This window comes from Prunus avium, chromosome 2, assembly GCF_965620075.1.
Source record: "Prunus avium chromosome 2, drPruAviu1.hap1.1, whole genome shotgun sequence".
NCBI lineage: Eukaryota > Viridiplantae > Streptophyta > Magnoliopsida > Rosales > Rosaceae > Prunus > Prunus avium.
Genome location: NC_142285.1, coordinates 5,083,356 through 5,100,614, shown reverse-complemented (window position 1 = coordinate 5,100,614; position 17,259 = coordinate 5,083,356). Strand labels below are relative to the sequence as shown.

General features: G+C 35.4%; 3 protein-coding genes across 4 annotated transcripts; 2 read left to right on the top strand and 1 right to left on the bottom strand.

Annotated features, from left to right (window-relative positions):
- Positions 1-491: 491 nt before the first annotated feature.
- ANNAT8 (annexin 8) lies at positions 492-3,482 on the top strand. 2 transcript variants are annotated; one of them, XM_088247745.1, is made up of 6 exons: positions 492-573; positions 1,221-1,366; positions 1,981-2,199; positions 2,393-2,605; positions 2,853-2,942; positions 3,061-3,482. In XM_088247745.1, the coding sequence occupies exons 1-6, from the start codon at positions 501-503 to the stop codon at positions 3,262-3,264; spliced, it is 945 nt and encodes a 314-aa protein (XP_088103871.1). In that variant the 5' UTR covers positions 492-500; the 3' UTR covers positions 3,265-3,482. The 2 variants fall into 2 exon arrangements, with proteins under 2 accessions (XP_088103871.1, XP_021825752.2); XM_021970060.2 differs by lacking the exon at positions 492-573 and adding an exon at positions 953-1,147.
- A 1,007-nt stretch (positions 3,483-4,489) lies between these two features.
- Positions 4,490-6,841, bottom strand: ANNAT4 (annexin 4). Its single transcript, XM_088247998.1, has 6 exons — positions 6,719-6,841; positions 6,457-6,629; positions 5,721-5,939; positions 5,346-5,570; positions 4,974-5,045; positions 4,490-4,889 (listed from the first exon to the last, which is right to left on the bottom strand). Exons 1-6 carry the CDS (start codon positions 6,762-6,764, stop codon positions 4,680-4,682), a joined length of 945 nt encoding a protein of 314 aa, XP_088104124.1. The 5' UTR covers positions 6,765-6,841; the 3' UTR covers positions 4,490-4,679.
- Positions 6,842-12,916: 6,075 nt separating this feature from the next.
- ANNAT3 (annexin 3) lies at positions 12,917-15,720 on the top strand. The gene is made up of 6 exons (XM_021973607.2): positions 12,917-13,184; positions 13,673-13,818; positions 14,183-14,410; positions 14,699-14,911; positions 15,009-15,098; positions 15,324-15,720. Exons 1-6 carry the CDS (start codon positions 13,004-13,006, stop codon positions 15,525-15,527), a joined length of 1,062 nt encoding a protein of 353 aa, XP_021829299.2. The 5' UTR covers positions 12,917-13,003; the 3' UTR covers positions 15,528-15,720.
- The last annotated feature ends 1,539 nt before the right edge of the window (positions 15,721-17,259 follow it).

Genomic DNA, 17,259 nt, shown 5'->3' with positions numbered 1-17,259 from the left:
ATATGTTTATCAATCTTTCTCTTTTTTCTACACTTTGATCTTAGCTAAAAGGCCGAGAAACGTATCTCTTTTTTCTAAGTAAAGAGCGGCAGCAGGAAAGACATTGCAGAGAGCATATCCCACGTGTCCCACCATGGAAAGGTGCAAACAGAACAGACCAAAACTTAATTCATGAATTAAAATATTCCCCGTACCAAAAGACAAATTAAAAAAAACATAATTAGGCTTTATCAAAAATAAAAAATATAAATGCATAGTCATGACTCATGAGATGTGAACTCAAAATTCTTTTATTATATTATAAATAATTGGTGGGAATAAAGGGTTATTATTAAGATATACAGTGTTCACATGTAACGTCGTATAGGGAAGCTCTCGGGAGAGAACATGGCTTTTGTGAATTGTGAGCAGGCGTTATTTTCAATGGTGGATACTACAAGAAACCTAGGCATTATATAAAGGCTGCTCACGTACCTGCACCAGTCTCATAGCAATTTACAATGGCAACTCTCATTGCTCCATACCACTTCTCTCCCAACGAGGATGCAGAAGCTCTTCACAAGGCCTGCAAAGGTACTCTCTCTAACTTTTCTCTTTTCTTTTTCTTTTTCTCAGTTAGCAAAAATGGAATTAAAGTATGCAAAAATGGAGTAATTTTTGGGTGTTCCGGGTACATCATGTGGATGGTGTACCATCCAATAGATGAAGGACATATAGAATATTTCCAATGCAGCCCGCCACATGTTATAAAAAGAAATGCAGTAAGTTGGACAATAATTCAACATGTCCTATGTTTATTGGATGATACACCAGCCACGTGGTGTACCGTAATATATAAAAATTTCTCGTAAAAATAGAAGGAAAAATAAAAAGGAAAGTAAATTAATGTCTTCTGAATCCAGCAGAAGTCATATCCAACACACCCTATAAGAGATTGCCATTTTGCTACCATCTACTAATGACACACCAAAGCCAACCAAAACACACCTAATCACCATCTCACTCTGCTATAAATATTAAGCATTGCAATAGCACATAGCACCATAGGTATTATATCTTCAACAACAATCATCAATGGCTACCCTTATTGCCTCTGAAAACTTCTCCCCCACTGAAGATGCTGAAGTTCTTAGAAGATCTGTGGAAGGTTTAATTTTTTTTTTTTTTTTCTTTCAAATTTTTTTCTTTTATGTTCTATATTTTTTTTTCTTTTTTGGTAGGATGGGGGACTGATGAGAAGGCTGTAATCTCTATACTGGGTCATAGAAATGCAGCTCAGAGATATGAAATCAGGCTTGCTTATGAGGAGCTTTATCATGAAGATCTTATCAAGCGCCTTGAATCGGAGCTCTCTGGGGATTTTGAGGTTTTCTATAATATTTCATCACCCTACTTATAATATTGTTGTTTCTTTTTTTCTCTGTCATTAAATATTTATTTATAATAAATTCATGAAAAATATATATGATTGTTCTGCTTTTTGTTGTTGTGTATCACAAAACATAGAAATCTCCGAAAGCTTTTGTCCTTTTCCTACAAAGATATTGAAAAAGGGGTGGAAAAAAGAATATTCTCATCTAAAAGAGCAATTGAACAAATCAATATGCCGTCAATAAATTATTAATTTCAAGTACTTTTTTTGTTTAAATATAACCTTGAACAATTTATCTAATAACAATAAATTATTGGAAAGTTAAGATCTGGCTCTAATCGATCTCTCGATTATTTGTTACAAGAAAGTGGGCGCATATTTCAATAATATTAAGAGCATCTCCAATAGCCTTTTCAATATATATTTTTTAATCTCTACATGCCGTGGTTTTTTTTTTTTTTTTGAAAACCAAGATTAACCACGTAATGTTTAGTACTTATATATGAGTTTAATATTTGTTTTCTACAAAATTCAAACATTTTTGGTTAATTATAGCTTATTTATGTGATACTAACAAAAATAATTTCATTTGGGGATGGCATGTATAGAAAGCGATGTACCGTTGGATATTGGATCCTACAGATCGCTATGCAGTCTTGGCTCATGTGGCAATCAAGAAATCTGAGACTGACTACAATGTCATCGTTGAAATTTCAAGCACTCTATCTCCTGAAGAGCTCCTGGCAGTAAGAAGGGCTTACCAACTTCGCTACAAGCACTCTTTGGAGGAAGACTTGGCTGCACATACCACCGGTGATATCCGCAAGGTACCATTCTTTTGCCCAATAGTCTGACACGTTATGTTGTGAAACTGTGAGTCAATATAACACGAGAATCGACTTGACCTGTCGAAAACATATAACATCCCAAATTGGAGAATTTAGGCCAACTTTGAGGATCGTTAGACTTAAAAAATTGCTAATGGTGTTGTTGATATATGGTTTATGGTCAATGTTACAGCTTCTGGTTGCTTTGGTGACTACTTATCGGTATGATGGTAGTGAGATCAATGCGAAACTGGCAAATTCGGAAGCTGATATTCTTCATGATGCCATCAAAGACAAGGCTTTCAATCATGAGGAAGTTATTAGGATCCTCAGCACAAGGAGCAAGACGCAGCTCATGGCAACCTTCAACCGCTACAGAGATGACCATGGCATTTCCATCAGCAAGGTAAGCACTTCTGTTATAAGTACGTTGAAATTTTTATTAAAAATCCAAGTGCTTTATGGAAAAAACATTTAGAAGTGAGTGCTTTTAGGATCCATATGCACGTTAAGTTTTTGTGCGAAACACTATTGAAAGTGCATTTTGGTTGTTAGAAAGCATTTTTAGCCCATCCAGAGAAACAGTTCCAAACATGCTTCATTGAATAGAGTGAGTGGTGTTATGACTTAATGTTTGTTCTTTTGTCTCTTAGAATTTGTTGGATGCTGGTGCTGATGATTTCCAGAAGGCACTTCACGTCGTCATTCGATGCCTCAATGACCCAAAGAAGTACTTTGAAAAGGTGATAAACGTATAAATTAAAGCTGGATGTGATCTCAATTCTCTTTTTTTTTTTTTTTTCTTTTCTTCCAGCAATTCCCTTTCTGACTCAAATAGTCCCTGTGATTTGGTGTGTAAAGGTACTTCGCCACGCAATCAAAAGGACTGGGACAGATGAGGATGCCCTCACTCGCGTGATCGTTACGAGGGCAGAGAGGGACTTGAAGGACATCAAGGAGTTTTACTACAAGAAGAACAGTGTTCATCTTGAGCATGCTGTGGCCAAAGAAACTTCAGGAGATTACAAGGCATTCCTCGTTACCCTGCTAGGGCAGGAAGCTTGAAACCGTTCTCTGAGCAAGTTATTAGTATAATAATCCAGTTGGTTGTGTTTTATGTTGGACTTTGATGGCAGTCTTTGTTTTCTTATGTTTGTGTCTTAAGTTACCATGTTGGATTGGCTATCTGTCTTCGTCTATGTTTGTTGGAGTTTTAGTTTTTATAAAGAGTTGTCTGTCAGACTTTCAAATTTGATGGATGAATTAAGCAGAAGTTATATTTATAGCTAGTCTTGCAATGTGTTTGGATTGATAATTTGATAGCAATGGAGAAAAAGAAACAGAAAAAAGAATAAAATTTTAAAATCTCTTGTTGTATGGACTTCTTTTCTAGAGCCGGCTTTGAGAATTTGAGGACCCTGCGCAAAACTTAAATTGAGATCCTCACATCATCTAACACAAAAATACTACAGAAAAAGTATCGTGAATAGATGCCATAAACCAATAAAAGTAAGGAACAACTATTCATGAAGACATATATACTTAGTCTAGTGGTATTGTCTGGTAAAGTTGTTTGATTGGCAAGGGTTCAATGCTCCTTAGTGCCATTTAATCGGGGGCTCTATGTGTGACACTTGCACACCCTCAAGACCGCCCCTGGTTCTCTTCACTCGGGGAAAAAAAACATTTCAGGTTTCCTTTATTACTAAGATTTGGATAGATAGAAATGGCAGCAGAAATTGCAGACATATCCAGCTTTGTCTTTTTTTCTTTAAACCAATTCCCATTGGATTTCTCTATCTGCCCCTTTGCTTCTCTCTCTTTAGACTCTACTCTTCAGCCTTGCTTCAGTCCCATAGACAACTTACTTCTGTTTCTGCGACACTACATTAAACACTTCTGCAATTCTTTACCTCCTCCTTCCTCGTATTCCTTGTATGTGTTTTTCCATTCTTACTTTTCTTTCTTTTATAGGTCATTTGGGATTTGCTAAAAAATTGGTCGGGAAATATCTATCGGGGTTTCAAAACACGGAAATCTTGATGGGAATATCGATGAAAAATTGATCGGGTAAAAAGTCAAGAAAAATTATGGAAATTAGGTGAAAAACATGAAAATTTTGAATGTGAACTTAAGAGATGTTTATCCAATCAATTACCTACTTATTTGACTAAACAAGACTTGTTATATGCACGCCTATATGCTTGTCCAGACCACAACATTTTGTACACTAGAGACCAGATGTAACATTGTTATGCCACAAACAAAATGTTGAACATACAAAATCAGCTTATTTAATGCTCAAATGGCTCATTGATTGATTTTATTTCAGTTTTTCTTAATGGTAACACAATACTCATACAGAACAACACTAGCTCTAGCAAGAAAGCAACCATGAAAGACAGCAACAATTGAAGAGGGCAACACAGAAACCCTTCAAATAATCCCAACAAGCCCCAAACTTTGACTCCCAACCAGTTTTAGCCTCCTCTTGCAGCCAAAGTGAGTAAGAAATCCTTATAATTCCCATTAGCTGTTGCTTCAATTTTCTCGGTTAAAGAAACTCCATACCGGTTCCGGTATTCCTCTTTGATCTCCTTCATGTCTGCGTCGGCTCGGGTGACGATTACCCTAGTCAATCCCTTTTTGATGCTCTTATCCACACCATTTCTCAATGAAATTTCCAAGACCTGATAAGACACAAGAATTTGAAAATGTCATGCCTAATATTGGCTGCATGCGAAACAGAAAAAATCTATGTGACTCTGCCTTACCTGGCTGAAATATGTGTGAGGAGTACATAGGCATTGCACTGTCTCTTTTAACCTCAAAGCATCATCAAGATCCTAAACAAAAAAGCAAGATAATAGATTTCTATAAGCTCAATAATATGAATTGGAGTTCTGGTTTCAAATTTCTGGACAATAATCCAACCCTTTGTTTTTCTCGAAAAATGCTAGGGAGACCACATATTTGAATACCACATGACGTAGCAAGTGAGGTTTAAATGCCGTGTTACTTGCCACATCATGTGTTATTCAAACATGTACAAAAATGTAGTCTCTCTAGCATTATTACTCTCTTTTTCTCCGACCTAAGTGACATTATCACATTGGAGTATGCAAAGTTGTATCTCATATGCATACCTCATCGATGTTGTGGCCAGAAATCTCCTGGTAGTGTTTATATATTTCCTTGAGATGGGGCTTGCTCCTTGTTGATAGTATCCTAATGACCTCATCATCTTCAATGGGGTTCCTCTTATCTGCATTCTTAATGGCATGAGCAAGTGTTTTGGCCTCGGATTTTGCAGTGTCATCTTTAACCTTTGGTCCTTCATACCTGTAGGCACTCACAAGCGCAACCAAGAGCTGTACAAACCAAATGCCATACAGGAAGAACCAAAGAAAAAAAACAGTTAAATACTTTCACATTTCATGCCATTTATTACACTACAAAAGATTAAAACAGTTTTTGAAACTGATGAGATGAAAAATTCAATGTGGAAGACTGTGATTTACCTTGCCTTCAGGGCCATCAATGTGGTAGGCAACGTCTTCCTCAATGGAGTGATCAAAGAGGGAATGGTAGGCCTTCCTAGCTCCTAAAAGCTCCTCAGCCGATCTAGTACATGCAATCTCCACAAGCACACTGTATGTTTGTGGGCCTTTCTTCAAGGCCTCCTTCACCAAACGAGCATCCCTTTCCCATGAATGCATAGTCCATAGCACCACAGCATTCTGACAGAAATCAAAAAGGGACTCATCACTCTTTATTCATTGATCATGTATACATGTACAAATTTGAAGATCAATGTTCTCTTATTAGATTGTGAACTGTCCGGAAAGTCAAGTGTTATCGGATTGTGAGTCAACACCAAACATACATGTTATCTTATTAGACTATAAATTGTCCGGCAAGTCAAATTGTCAAACTGTCAATCATAACCACACAATCCGACATGAATTTCCCTAATCAATGATTTTGATTCATGTATGACAACATAGTATACCCACCAGTTTGGTAAGAAATAAAATTACCATTATATGTGTATGTTACCATTTATGAGATACATTGTATGAGTAATTATAGTGAAGAAAGCCCAAAAAAAAAACACATCGATGAAATTAAAGTTTGAATAATTGACTGGAACAGAGTGAGATTTAGTAAAAATGTCTCAGTAAAAAAGAAGATAAATAAAAACTGTGGTGAAAAAAAGAAAGAAATAACCACAATGAATTTGTAACTTTTTTTTACCTTAAAACGCATGAATTCATGCTTGAGATGTTTGACATGGTGATCATCCCAGCGCTCAAAGTGGCGTTCATCTTGCTTGAAAAAATGGGGAGTTCCTTTCCTGAAGGATTTCCTCTCCTCAGGATGCCATTTCCCCAGTATTGATATTAACGAATTTTCGTCAATTCCAACTCCTGCTTCAAATTAAATAAACTTTTTACCAAGAAATTAAAATGGGTTGATAAAAAAAAAAATAAAAAAAAAACATTTTTTTAAAGAGAACCTGAGAAAGCCTTGTTGAGAGCTTGAAACTCATCAGTGAGAGCCATTCTCTTCTCTGTGTCGATTTTTCTGTTGATGAGAAGTCAGGCAACGTGTAGAGATCTTCTCCGCCATGCTGCTGCATATATATGAGCTCGAAAGGTTATTTTTGTCATTTTGAGATAAGGGTAATTTCGTAACTTTATTTATGTTTATAAATAATCATAATGAAACAGAAGAGGAGTTCAATGTCGTATTTTTATAAATGACCAAAGTAAATGTGTCATTATAATTTAGCGTTTTCTTGCATATCCTTCTCCGCATATTATGGTGTATTTACTATAAACTCCCAGAACTTTCTACAATTGTAGTTTTATCACCACAAAAGTTTTGATGAATGACCCTTTAATCAAACAGCTTAAATATAATTAAGAGGAGATTCGAACTTGAGATTTCATTCAACGTTTAGAAAGAAAGTAATACTAAACTAAATTAATCCATTTAGTTTCACATATCATAACCAAAGAAAAGATTGATGCATCATATCATCAAAAGGATTTTTTATTTTCCCTTTTATTTTCTCTCCATTGTAACAAAAAATAGAGTTTTTTCATTTTGCAAAATCATCAAAAGAAGTCACAAGGTGTGATACGGTTGGCAAACTGCCCACTTCAATTAGTGAGCTACCTAGTGCATTAATGGCAAGGGTTCGAAATCCGTTGGAAGCACTTTGTGGTCAGGGGGCAAGCCGAACCCTAAGCGGGGATTAATCCTACCATTCGGGTGTGGGGACACCTTGTGGTATTTACAAAAAAAAAAAAAAAAAAATCATCAAAAGAAGATTAGTAAGACATTTTATTTTTGGAAATTGAAAAGTTTCTTCAACATTCTTTTTGGGTTTGGTTAACAAGAACATTTTCGACATGTCACTTCTTCATAGTAGATACGTATTCACAAGGTAAACACTAGATACATACAACTATCACAAATTTTAAAAAAATAATTAGCTGTGATTTGCCAAGGTATTTTAGGTGGCCTTACAAATAATTCTGTTTTAAAAAGTATAGAACGAAAATTATTTGTATTAAAAAAGTATAGAAAGAAAGATAGTGTGATAAATGTGAGTCTACAAGTTCAATAATATATTGGTTGGAGAATATAATCCATTGTCAACAACTCAAAGCTCTCCTCTCTAACTCTTTCACACATGACACGTACTGCCTTTTATATAAGGCAAATCCATCTAGCTAAGATATGCATAGAGGTGTCAAACGGGACGGGCCGGCCCAGCACGGCACGAGCCTAGCCCGTTTAAATGAGGCACGGCACGGCACGAGCACGAATACTAATGGGCCGTGCTCGGCACGGCACGAAAACTTGGGCCGGGCCGGGATCAAAAAATAGGTCCAATGGACCGGGCCGGCCCATGGCCCGACATGGGCCAGGCTTGGCCCGAGCCCGCTTCAAGCACGGCACGAGCCCAGGCACGAGCCCAAGCACGGCCCATTTAGCATTTTTTTTCTTCTCAAAAAGTCAAAATGCAATAATTTGACATCTAATGTCATTTTTTATATGTTTTTTTTTTTATAAAAAAATCATAACCATATATTTGATGTCTTTCATTTTAGGGAAATTACTTGGGTCCTTAGTTAATTAAACATATCAACTACAAATTAATTAAACAACATTGGACTTGATATCTAATCAATACATATGACATATACGCTTCTCTTATAATCAAAGCAAAACATTTCTTCACATATAAAATAATAAGTTGTTTAAAGATGAAAAGTTCAAGTGGACTTTGTGGAGTTGGACACTTTTTGCCCTTCGCCCTTCATATTGTTTGGATGTTTGATTGATTAATGTTTTCAAATAGTTTATAATTTCTTGCCTCTAATTATATTTTTAATGTTTATAATTTGAATTATCTAGTGGAAAAAAAAAATCAAGCGAAAAAAATTCAAATTAAATGGGTTGGTTCTTGGGCCCGAGTATGGCACGAGCACGAGCACGAGCACGGGCACGGCACGAGCCCGGCCCGGCCCGTTTAAATATGGACATGAGCTTTGGGCCGGGCCGGGATCAATGATTTTATTAAATGGGCCGGCACGGCACGGCCAGATAAATTAAATGGGCCGGCCCGGCACGGCACGAAAATGTTAAAAGCACGAGTTTAAATGGGACGGGCCGGCCCGGCACGGCCCGTTTGACACCTCTAGATATGCACCTCGTGAGATGAGATCCTCAATGCGAAACGCATGTGATGTGAATATGTGAGGAAGTGTACCTGAATTCTTGATTTTTTTTTCTTATGTCAATAGGTTCTAACTTAATTATAAATTAGTGGTTTCAGATTCAAACTTCCATGGCACATTATAGTAGTAAGTGTGTGAGAAACCCTCCACTAATTCCCCCTCTTGTAGTTCTTTTTTTTAATTTTTTTTTGTTGTTGAGAAATTCTAGGATTGTATTCATAATTTAGCCAAAAAAAGCACTAGTCACAATGGGCCAATACAAACTAACCACAAAGGCCATTACAATAACAGAGCGGTCTAACATTAAAATTAAGACAATCTAGTGCGCCTCACCTAACGATCACGTATGATCGAAGAAACTCTAGCATAAGCATCCCAACTAAAATTGCAAGCTTAGGATAATAAAAAAGAGATGAAGCTTGAAAAAACCAAGCGATAACAATACAAATAAAAAACTCACAAAGAAAATGTCATTATTGAGATCTCAATATTATTACGCACATCAAAACGAATTTTGGTTGCCACACTTAAAAACACAAGGTTGTAAACAAATATGTCCTACATATATTTCTTAAAAAGATTCGCAATCATGTTAGATTATTGAATTCTTAATTCAAATATATGTGATTTCTATCCTTTGTAGAATCTCTAGACAGATAACATAAAATATCCCACATCTTCATGGAAAGAAGATTTGGTTGTAAAATATTGAACAAATCTAATCAAATAATTTGAACTCAGTCATCTCATCTTTCAACACAAGAAGTTGGCTGGCTTTTGAGCTATTCCAGTTGTATCAGAATCATATATAACACAAGAAGTTGATTAGAAAAGTATTCAACATATATATCCAAATAAAACCATCTTTCAGCTATCAAATCAAGAACATTGCTCTCTACAAATCATGAAGGGGGAAAAGCTACAAATCATGGCATGGCCCAAAAGATGTGTTAATTAAGAGTAAAAAAGCAAAGACATTGCTCTTTGTGATCTCACTATTTTCAGCAGCTGTGTGGATCATGTGGATAAATATTAGGGTTTAGGGTAAAGATATGTATAAATATTTTAGTTGAGATCATTCTATTTTTCTTTGTGTTAAGTAGTGTGTGTAAAGTCCCACATCGGAAATTTGACTAAATAAACTACAACTTATAATAAGTGGTTACACTCCTAATAACATCGATGCTTTTTGTGATAAAACCCTACACCTATTGGACTTTGTAAGTGATTAAGTTGGGAACAATATCGATGTTGCTAGTGATGAGCCACATACTCGTTTCTCTAAAATTTAACAGTGTGCCACTTGAAACACATGGGGCAACTAATTAAAACAATTATATCAATTGTGGGGCTGGTGCTATCTTTTTCTAGCAGCTGGTTGTTGAAATGGAAACCATGCATATCATATGCATGGATTTAAAATGATAAATAATTATGCATGACATGAGAGATCACATGTGAGGGTGCAGGTACAGCTAGGTTTGTCCAAACGTTCTTTATCATAATTACTCATCAAGAAGCTCAACACACGCATTCTGATGGTGATTGATGCTTTGGACCACGGTGCCTTTATCTCTTTGTCGGTCCTTTTTGGTAGGTTGGTTTTCAATTATTGTTTGTTCTATCTTTCTGGTGTTTTTTGAGATCATATCAAACGCCAGGTGAACTCTCTCTCTCTCTCTCTCTCTCTCTCTCTCTCTCTCTCTCTCTCTCTTTTAATGGTCACATTGATATATTCCTAAGCCCTACAGCTTCCTCTAACTTGGCTAATGTAAGAGGCCATTGACAATATTATAAGCTTGGTTAACCATGTTTCTTGGGTGATTAGTCACTCTTCAATTATTTTAATTGAAAGAAAAAGGGGTAGAAAAGGTCGAGTAAATCAAGAGTACTTCGGTCTCTAAAAATTGTCTAAGAGTTTAAAATTGAAGTTTTCTCACCTCGACTCAAAATAGTTGAAGGATGGCCAAACTAGGCCATGTTGTGTTTAAAGTACTCTTCATAACTAGTAACGGTCATGAATTACAAAATTATAGATGGCATTTGCCAAACATAAACTACCAATTAGGTATCAAAATGTCATTAACTTCAAAGAAGTAAAAGCTAATGTGACTAGGCCAAATTGGTTATTCACCTCTCTCTTATATTTTGAAGGAAATGCCGGGGTTTCTCTATACTGGTTCGAGGAATCTCTTGATTTTATTTCTGATATACTGTATAAGGATTGTAATTCGTGATCAAAGAATTTCCTTTACCCTTGATACGAGTTCAGACTTCTTGTATTAACTTTTTCATATCAATAATATTCTATCGCTTATCATCAACTAAAAAAACCAAATTTTGCCTATCTCTCGGAGTTATTGAAACATCTTGGAGTTATTGAAACATTGTTTACTTATTTGGTACATTATGGCATTCATGTTGCTTGCTTTTGCTGATAAATTATGACAACATTTGTTTTTTTTGCCTGTTAATTAGTAGTTAATGCACTCACTCAAACTGATGTGTTTTATGGCCTACGTTCTTTATATCCCCATCAAAACAGCTGTTAACAATTGACCAGAAAAAGACCTATTCATGGATATATAATTATGGTGATGAAATTGATGCTAAACGCTCCAAAAGGGACGAGTGATAAGTTGGTTACCGATGGAATGTGCATTTGTACATGAGGTGGTTCCAACTTGAGAATAGAAAGTCTTCATGGTCACCAAAAAGGATATACACAAAGTTTGTGGTCTAGTCTCAAAAATCACAAATAACGGGGTGCACTCGATAATTTCGACAAAATTCAAGGGCTTTTTCTTTGCTAAGGTTGGTTGCCCTATTTATTTCATTTCATTTCTTTTGGTAACCAATAAAGCTACTTGTAGCTCTAAGAGCATCCGCAATGATGCTCTCTATTTCTTAGCTAAAATTTAGCTAAAAATATAAGAAAGCTATTTTAGGAGCTCTCTAAAAAATTTCAACTCCAACCATACTCCATAATTTGGAGAGTCATAAATGCTATAACTCTTTTTTGATTGGTCCATCTCTATTAAAAAATAAAATAAAAAATAGTTAGCATTAAATAAAGGTTTGAAATACTTATTAAATAAGGCAGCATTAAATTATATGGAGCCACTAGGAGTACTTTCTCTCTCCTCAGATTTAGGAGGAGGTGGATAGAGAGCATGGTTGGAGTTGCATTTTTACAATTCCTCCCTAAAATTTGTCTAAGGAGGTGGTTTAGAGAACCCATTGCGGATGCTCTATGTCTTGAGAGAAGTTTACCTTTACACTCTTTTTTGTTTGTTCAATATCTATGGTCCATGAGATAAAGATTAGTTATATGCTAAAAACAAAAGAAAATGATTACTAGTAATTTTTCATAAGCATATGGTTTTATGATAAATTGCAATTACTACAAATCGCCTTAATTATCTGATGACCATATATCCATTTGGTGTAGAGATACTCCCCTATTCCTCTAAGACATTGCCTAGTTCTTGTGCTTCTTTCTTTCATCCTCATCAATAAAATACTATCGCTTTTTGTGGAAAAAAGAATCGCCTTAATTATTAAGAGGGTTAAACACTTTTTGTCCTTGTGTGTTAATTTGTTAATAATATTAGTGGCTTTGTGTGTTTTTTTTTTTTGGTTGAATAGTGAGTTTTGTTTTCAAAGCTCACTCATATGAGCATATTAAAGTGCAATTACATGGGAATAACCTTAAAAAAAGGGTTTAGGAAGTTTCTCTTTGACCAAACAAATGGGAATAACCTAAATTGCTAACAAATTAAATAAGGACCATGACTCAACAAATTAAAAAATATAGGGACCAAAATGAAAATCGGAGCAAAACGCAATAACCAAAAATGTATTGTTCCCTAAAAAAAAGGATTTTATTGTAAACAGGGGTAGTGTGGTAAATTCTAAATATAAAAATGAGTGGTAAATTTGTCAATTTGAAAAGATGATCATACACACAACAAATCTATGCTTCCAGCGAAGGACGAGGCAAACAAAGAGGGAAAAACAACGGAAGGAGGAGAAAGAAACGGCTAAAAATGCAGAGTTTCTTTGGTAGACTGCGTAGCACTAGCTCAGTGCACAAAAAAAATTCTTCATCTGCAATCTCATTTTCAGAGGAAGATTTCAAGCTGAGCGGATCAATGGGTACTGTCAAAGTACCAGAACCTGTTCCATCTCCAGACAACGACTGTCAGAGGCTCAAAAAAGCCTTCGAAGGTTTTCTTTTTCTTCTTCTTCTTCTCTCACTCTCAGACGTGATATAATTATATGTTGGTTTCATTGAAAAGTTTGTGTCTTTGAATGTTTTATTCAATGTTGGTTCATGGGTCAATGGTGAATTTGTGAATATATCTGTGAAGATTTCTGATTCTCTCTCTGAATTTTGGTGGATTAATTTGATTTCTTCATGGGTTCATTTGTGGATTAGCTGAAAACACATGTGTATTTATGTATATCAACCATCTTGTTTCTCTGATTTTCTTGTTGCAAAAATATGGGTGGCAGAAGCCTGAAACTGATTATGAAGATCTTCTGTTATTTGTCATTATAATTTGATATTTGTTTCCTGTCATTGGATGAATGAAATAAATTTGGCTACTTTTTATTTGAAAGTTGGTCTTTTTGAAAATCATTATAATTGATTTGGCTGCTGCTGATATTCATTCATGAATATATTTATCAAGTGTTTGTACAAATGGATTTAGGATTGGGAACGGATGAGGAGGCTGTGATATGGATATTAGGACATAGGAATCAAAGCCAAAGAAGGAAAATCAAAGACACTTATCAACAGCTTTACAATAAATCTCTCCTTGATGATCTCCACTCTGAGCTTTCTGGAGATTTCAGAGTAATTTTCTCCAACCCTTTATGCTTGTCATTTCTTTCTCATAATTCATAGAGGAGAAATACTCCTAACTTTTCATTTCAAACAACATTTCCATGCTATCCATCAAAAGGTCATAATAAACTTCTTACATAAGTATGAAAAACACATGTATGTATGTTGTTATTACTATTTCATAATTATTCAAGTTGATAAAAAAAAATATTTTACTCAACTAACAAAAGTTCTGTATGTTTACAAATATAAATCGTAAATGAATTCATTGAATTGCAAATTTGAATTTCATAAGCATGTTATGTTGTTATTGTTTTCATTCATGTTATTCCATGGGTTTAATTATAACAATTCAAGTAATGATGTGTAACAGAAAGCAATCATTTTGTGGGCATATGATCCTCCTGAAAGGGATGCTAAATTGACAAGAGATGCGCTGAAGGCAAAGAAGCAAGGCATAAAACACCTAAAAGTGGTAGTCGAGATAGCATGTGCATCATCTCCTCACCACTTGATGGCAGTGAGGCAGGTCTACGCTTCAATTTTTGATTGTTCACTTGAGGAGGATATTGCATCTACTGTTTCCCTCCCCCTCAGAAAGGTGAAAACATATTGACTAGCTCAAGAACATCAGACTCAAATACTGGGTAAATTATTGTTATTATAATGCTATGCTACTAACATCTTCATCCGGAAAAGCCCTCTAAAAAGTATGGAGATTCTCAAAGTAATTAAACAGTAATTGACTGAATTAATATTACAGAAAAAACTATTAAAAAAAGGAAAAATGTCTCATACTATAAGTTAAGGCCATGTTTGGTGACTGAGTTGGAAAATGAGGTAGAATTGCATTCTGTTGACTAATAGTACTGGTTGCCGGTTGCCATAGATTCTGGTCGGTTTGGTGAGCTCCTACAGGTATGACAGACAGCTGGTGGACTCAGGCATTGCCGGTTCGGAGGCTTCTAGGCTACATGAAGCCATCGAAACAAAGCAACTAGATGATGATCATGTTGTTCGGATACTCAGCACAAGGAATTTATTTCAGCTCAGAGCGACCTTTGAGTGTTACAAGCAAAAGTATGGAAATTCCTTTGACCAGGTATTGCCTCTACTTTTCTACCGTTTACTAATCATCATACTTGTGTTCTTTTTAATGTCCTCCTTTTTCCTCTTTCAATTGGCACTTCTGTTGACAGGACATTAAGGCTTGTGGCAATGGTGATTTGGAATCTCTCTTGATAGCGGTATTTTGGTGCATAGAATCACCTGAGAAGTATTTTGCAGAGGTAGATCCATTCCTTGTGCACCAACTTATTTTATACTTATCGTTTCTTTTTCATGCTCGTTTGAATTGAACCCTTGTTTTGAACATAATATTTCTCTCCGACTCCATTTCCTGGTCCAGCAAGACCAATCAGATCAGCTGGATCTTGTCGATGTAGAGAGAATTGATGCTCCTTGGTAGAAATTGATCTCATCTGACTTTTCATTGTTGCTTGAACCACATGCAGGTCATCAAAAATTCCATTGTTGGACTCGGGACAGATGAAGATTCTCTGAATAGAGCCATACTAAGCCGAGCTGAGATCGACATGATCAAAATCAAAGAGGAGTATTTCAATGTGTACAAAAGAAGCCTCGTCGACGACATTATAGGTGACACATCAGGAGACTACAAAAAATTCTTGTTAACCTTGCTTGGAGAAAGACCCTGATTCATTCTACTGAGTAGCACTACCCATTACATTTCAGTTAAGACCTCAGATTGCTTTTATAATAAAAGTTGTACGATTATGCTAAGAGTGCTGAAATTTGTGATCTATTTTTGGCACTATTGACCCGTTTGTAAATAATTCAAAGATTGCTTATTTTTCATCAGCAAAGAAAAACTGTTTTACAGTTTGTTCATTGTTTCTAGCAAGTGCTGATTCTGGAAACCAATGCATCTCTTCACTCTAGAGACTCGTTCTTTTAGGGCTCGTTTGAGAGTGATTTTGGAAAGACCAATAATCACTTTTATGGAGAATCACTTTAAGTGATTTTTTGGAGAAGCACGTGGGAGATGCTTCGTCCCTGACTCCCAAACGAGCCCTATTTATTTATTTATTCAGAGGAGAGGGAGGCAAGGATCAAAATCTTGCTAGGTGTAGGATTAGCGATTTGTTTGGATCCATTAGTTTTTAATTCAATTGGGTCATGGCTCTGGCATTGGTCATTTCAAACACTAGAGGATGAGAGAATTCAGAAATACAGAAATGCAATAAGGATGAATCCATTGAATGATATTCCCAATTACATGTGCCTTGGCTCTTTGGACCCTTTGCATATGAAATTCACTTCGGATTTAGATCACATACGTGCAGGTGAGAATGTGCAATTCATGACTCGTTCTTTGTTTTTTATCCTGGTTGACTTGGCTGAGTTTTTTTTTTTCAGTTCTAGGTTTTCTTTTCGTTTCTTCAAGTGTTTCTTGTGTTTTACTTAGGATTTTGATTATGTTGAGTATTGTTTTCTGTTCTTATTTTCTTTTGGAATTTCTATGTATTAGAACTTGTGTGCTTATGGTTGGAATAATGTCAACGTGAAATTGGAAAAGCAATTTTCAGGTAATAAGTTTCTTTATCTTACCCTATCTAATTTCTAGCATTTGTCATGCTTTAAATGTTGAAATATTTAGGAAAATGTTTGATTTAGGTTTGTGGTAGGATTTAGGAATTGTAGATGTTTTAGGATTTAATTTTGAAACATTATTTGAGAGTCGTTGGCCTAAAACTCATTACACGGGTTCATTAGAACGCTTTTTTTTTTGTGGACGAAACTAAATATTGCATGGTCACCAAGTTATTAAAAAAAAAAAGAAAAAAAAAGCCTTGGTTTGTTATTTGCAATGAAATTTGACAACACTTGAAATAATGAGGTTAGTGTGATTGGAATTGATTTTTGCCCTGCAGGTGTGTTGGTCCACATTACACCAAAGGAAACAAATGAAAATATTACTAAATGGTTATAAGTGTCTTCGACTCTAAGTTGGGATTGATTCTGAAAATGTGTTTGCTCTTTTAAAAATTGCCCATGAGTTGAAAATTCAGATTTTCCTTGCTTTGTTGTTCTTTTTGAAGATGGTTGGGCATTTGAAATAATTTTAAGTTTGATCATTTAACTTCGCATTTCGAACAAGACGCCCGTTCGGTAATGTTTTAAGAGGTTGTTTTCGTTTTCAGAGAACAAAATTGAGGCAAAAACATGTTCGATGGCCCAAAAACAGAAAACACTGAGAATGTTTTCATAAAATGAAAACAAGTTCATGTGTACTTGTAGAAAACAGAAAAAAGTTGTTTTCATTCTCGTGGAAAACGTTTTCATAAAAATAACTCACATATTATTATTTCAAATTGTACTACCAGACAAGTTTTCATTGTTTTTGTTTTCTGAAGATGTTTTCTAATT

Excerpts from the sequence above, each read along its gene's own strand:
- ANNAT8 (XM_088247745.1), top strand. The coding sequence starts at position 501 with ATGGCAACTCTCATTGCTCCATACCACTTCTCTCCCAACGAGGATGCA. Across the intron at positions 2,200-2,392 it reads CCACCGGTGATATCCGCAAG|CTTCTGGTTGCTTTGGTGAC; the intron begins GTACCATTCTTT and ends TCAATGTTACAG. Across the intron at positions 2,943-3,060 it reads CAAAGAAGTACTTTGAAAAG|GTACTTCGCCACGCAATCAA; the intron begins GTGATAAACGTA and ends TGGTGTGTAAAG.
- ANNAT4 (XM_088247998.1), bottom strand. The coding sequence starts at position 6,764 with ATGGCTCTCACTGATGAGTTTCAAGCTCTCAACAAGGCTTTCTCAG. Across the intron at positions 6,630-6,718 it reads TCTCAACAAGGCTTTCTCAG|GAGTTGGAATTGACGAAAAT; the intron begins GTTCTCTTTAAA and ends AATTTGAAGCAG. Across the intron at positions 5,940-6,456 it reads ATGAATTCATGCGTTTTAAG|AATGCTGTGGTGCTATGGAC; the intron begins GTAAAAAAAAGT and ends GATTTCTGTCAG.
- ANNAT3 (XM_021973607.2), top strand. The coding sequence starts at position 13,004 with ATGCAGAGTTTCTTTGGTAGACTGCGTAGCACTAGCTCAGTGCACAAA. Across the intron at positions 13,185-13,672 it reads GCTCAAAAAAGCCTTCGAAG|GATTGGGAACGGATGAGGAG; the intron begins GTTTTCTTTTTC and ends AAATGGATTTAG. Across the intron at positions 14,411-14,698 it reads TTTCCCTCCCCCTCAGAAAG|ATTCTGGTCGGTTTGGTGAG; the intron begins GTGAAAACATAT and ends CGGTTGCCATAG.